We start from the raw sequence: 1,567 nt of genomic DNA on the forward strand, positions 1-1,567 counted from the left end.
CTGCAGCAGCTGTGCCCGCCAGGAGAGGGCTGCGATGGAGGCGGGCAGGTAGGGCCGCCAGGCTTCGGGCAGAGGCGTTCCAGAGCGAGCGGATGATCACGAGGCTGCAGCTGGAGCGTGACTAGTATCTAGCTGAGAACAGGACCATAGCTGATAAAAAATCCCAATTGCAGAACACAAACGAGGAGACCGGCCTGTAATTGCAAATCCTGCGCGATGAGGTCGAGAGGTTATCTCTTTAGACCATGCGCTTGAAAACGGCCTTGGCTGAGGAGCAGCAGCGCAGGCAGACGCTGGAGTTCTCTTTTGAGCAGGAAACCCTCGCCAGCAGGAAGGTCAGCCATGCTCTCTCCCTCAAGAACGAGGCGCTGCAGGGCGAGGTGGCCAGGGCGAAGCGGGCATCCGAGGCGGCAGAGAACGAGGCGCTGGTGCTGGGAGACCGCGTCAAGCATCTGGAGCGGGCGAAGGCGCGGCTGAGCGGGACTGCGAGCTGGCGGGGAAGGAGAGCTGCCTGAGCGGCTGCAAGACCAGGTCGAGCGTGTTCCGGTCTGTACTTAGATGAAGGAGATGGGCTTCAGAGCGCAGAGACCTTGATTTCACCGGCCTTGATCTCCTTGATGACGGCCTTGGGGCTCTTCTTGTCCACCGTGCAGCCCACGGAGAGGCAGGTGCCCAGCACCTGCAGCACGGTGCCCGTGAAGGTCTTCGACATGGACTTCGGGTGGATGATCTTGGCGATCTTCTCGACGGCCTTGAAGGTGAGGTTGCCCTTGTGCGTGATGTTCTGGTCTTCTTGCGGTCCCGGCCGATGTCCCCCAAGCTCCTTGACGATCAGCGCGGAGGAGTCGGCACCACCGAGATCTCTGCCGCACGGTTCTGGCACTTGAGCTGGATCATGCAGCGGATGCCCTTGTACTCGGTGCCCTTCTTGGCCACCTCTTCGCCGATCTTCTTGGCGTTGAGGCCGAGGGGGCCGAGCTTGGGCGCGAGGGTGGGTGCGGGGCCCTGCTCGCCTCCGCAGACCTTGACGTTGACTGGTCAGCACGGCACTGTAGCGGACCTCGCTGGGGTCGATCTTGGGCGGCATCAACACGCGATTAATGAAGAGGCCCAGCATCCGCCGCTCCGACAGCGAGAACTACAGCCGCGTGGCCGACCTGGCCGCAGAGTGCGAGGACCTGCTCGCCCACCCCACCAAGGACCGGCTGGCCGCCACCTAGGAAAGCTGGCCCTCATGGAGCAGATCCTGCAGGACTCGCTGGACGAGATGCCCGAGAACAAGCGGTTCAACAACATGCAGAACTTCTGCATGCTGAAGATCCGGCTGCTGAAGAAGAGTGGGCGGGGGCGGGAGGTGGTGGAGTTCGTGCTGCAGAAGGCCATCTGGTTCACCAACCCGAAATACATCCGCTACTCGGTCGAGTTCTTCCAGGCAGGCGCGCACGAGAGCTACGAGCGGAAGGACTTCAACAACTGCATCAACATGGCGGGGTTGGGCATCAACTATTCGCTCATGAAGCTGGAGAACGTGTTCCTGGAGGAGGAGGACTGTGAGGGTGTCGTCAAG

At 61.6% G+C, this 1,567-nt stretch overlaps 1 protein-coding gene across 1 annotated transcript; it reads right to left on the reverse strand.

Annotated features, from left to right (window-relative positions):
* Positions 1-574: 574 nt before the first annotated feature.
* Positions 575-1,087, reverse strand: LOC127594792 (uncharacterized). Its single transcript, XM_052056556.1, is given in 3 exon segments — positions 575-789; positions 792-1,038; positions 1,040-1,087. Coding segments are annotated over 3 exon segments (510 nt in total).
* Between the last annotated feature and the right edge of the window lie 480 nt (positions 1,088-1,567).

The sequence above is a fragment of the Hippocampus zosterae genome, unplaced genomic scaffold, assembly GCF_025434085.1.
Source record: "Hippocampus zosterae strain Florida unplaced genomic scaffold, ASM2543408v3 HiC_scaffold_263, whole genome shotgun sequence".
In the NCBI taxonomy this organism is placed as follows: Eukaryota; Metazoa; Chordata; class Actinopteri; order Syngnathiformes; family Syngnathidae; genus Hippocampus; species Hippocampus zosterae.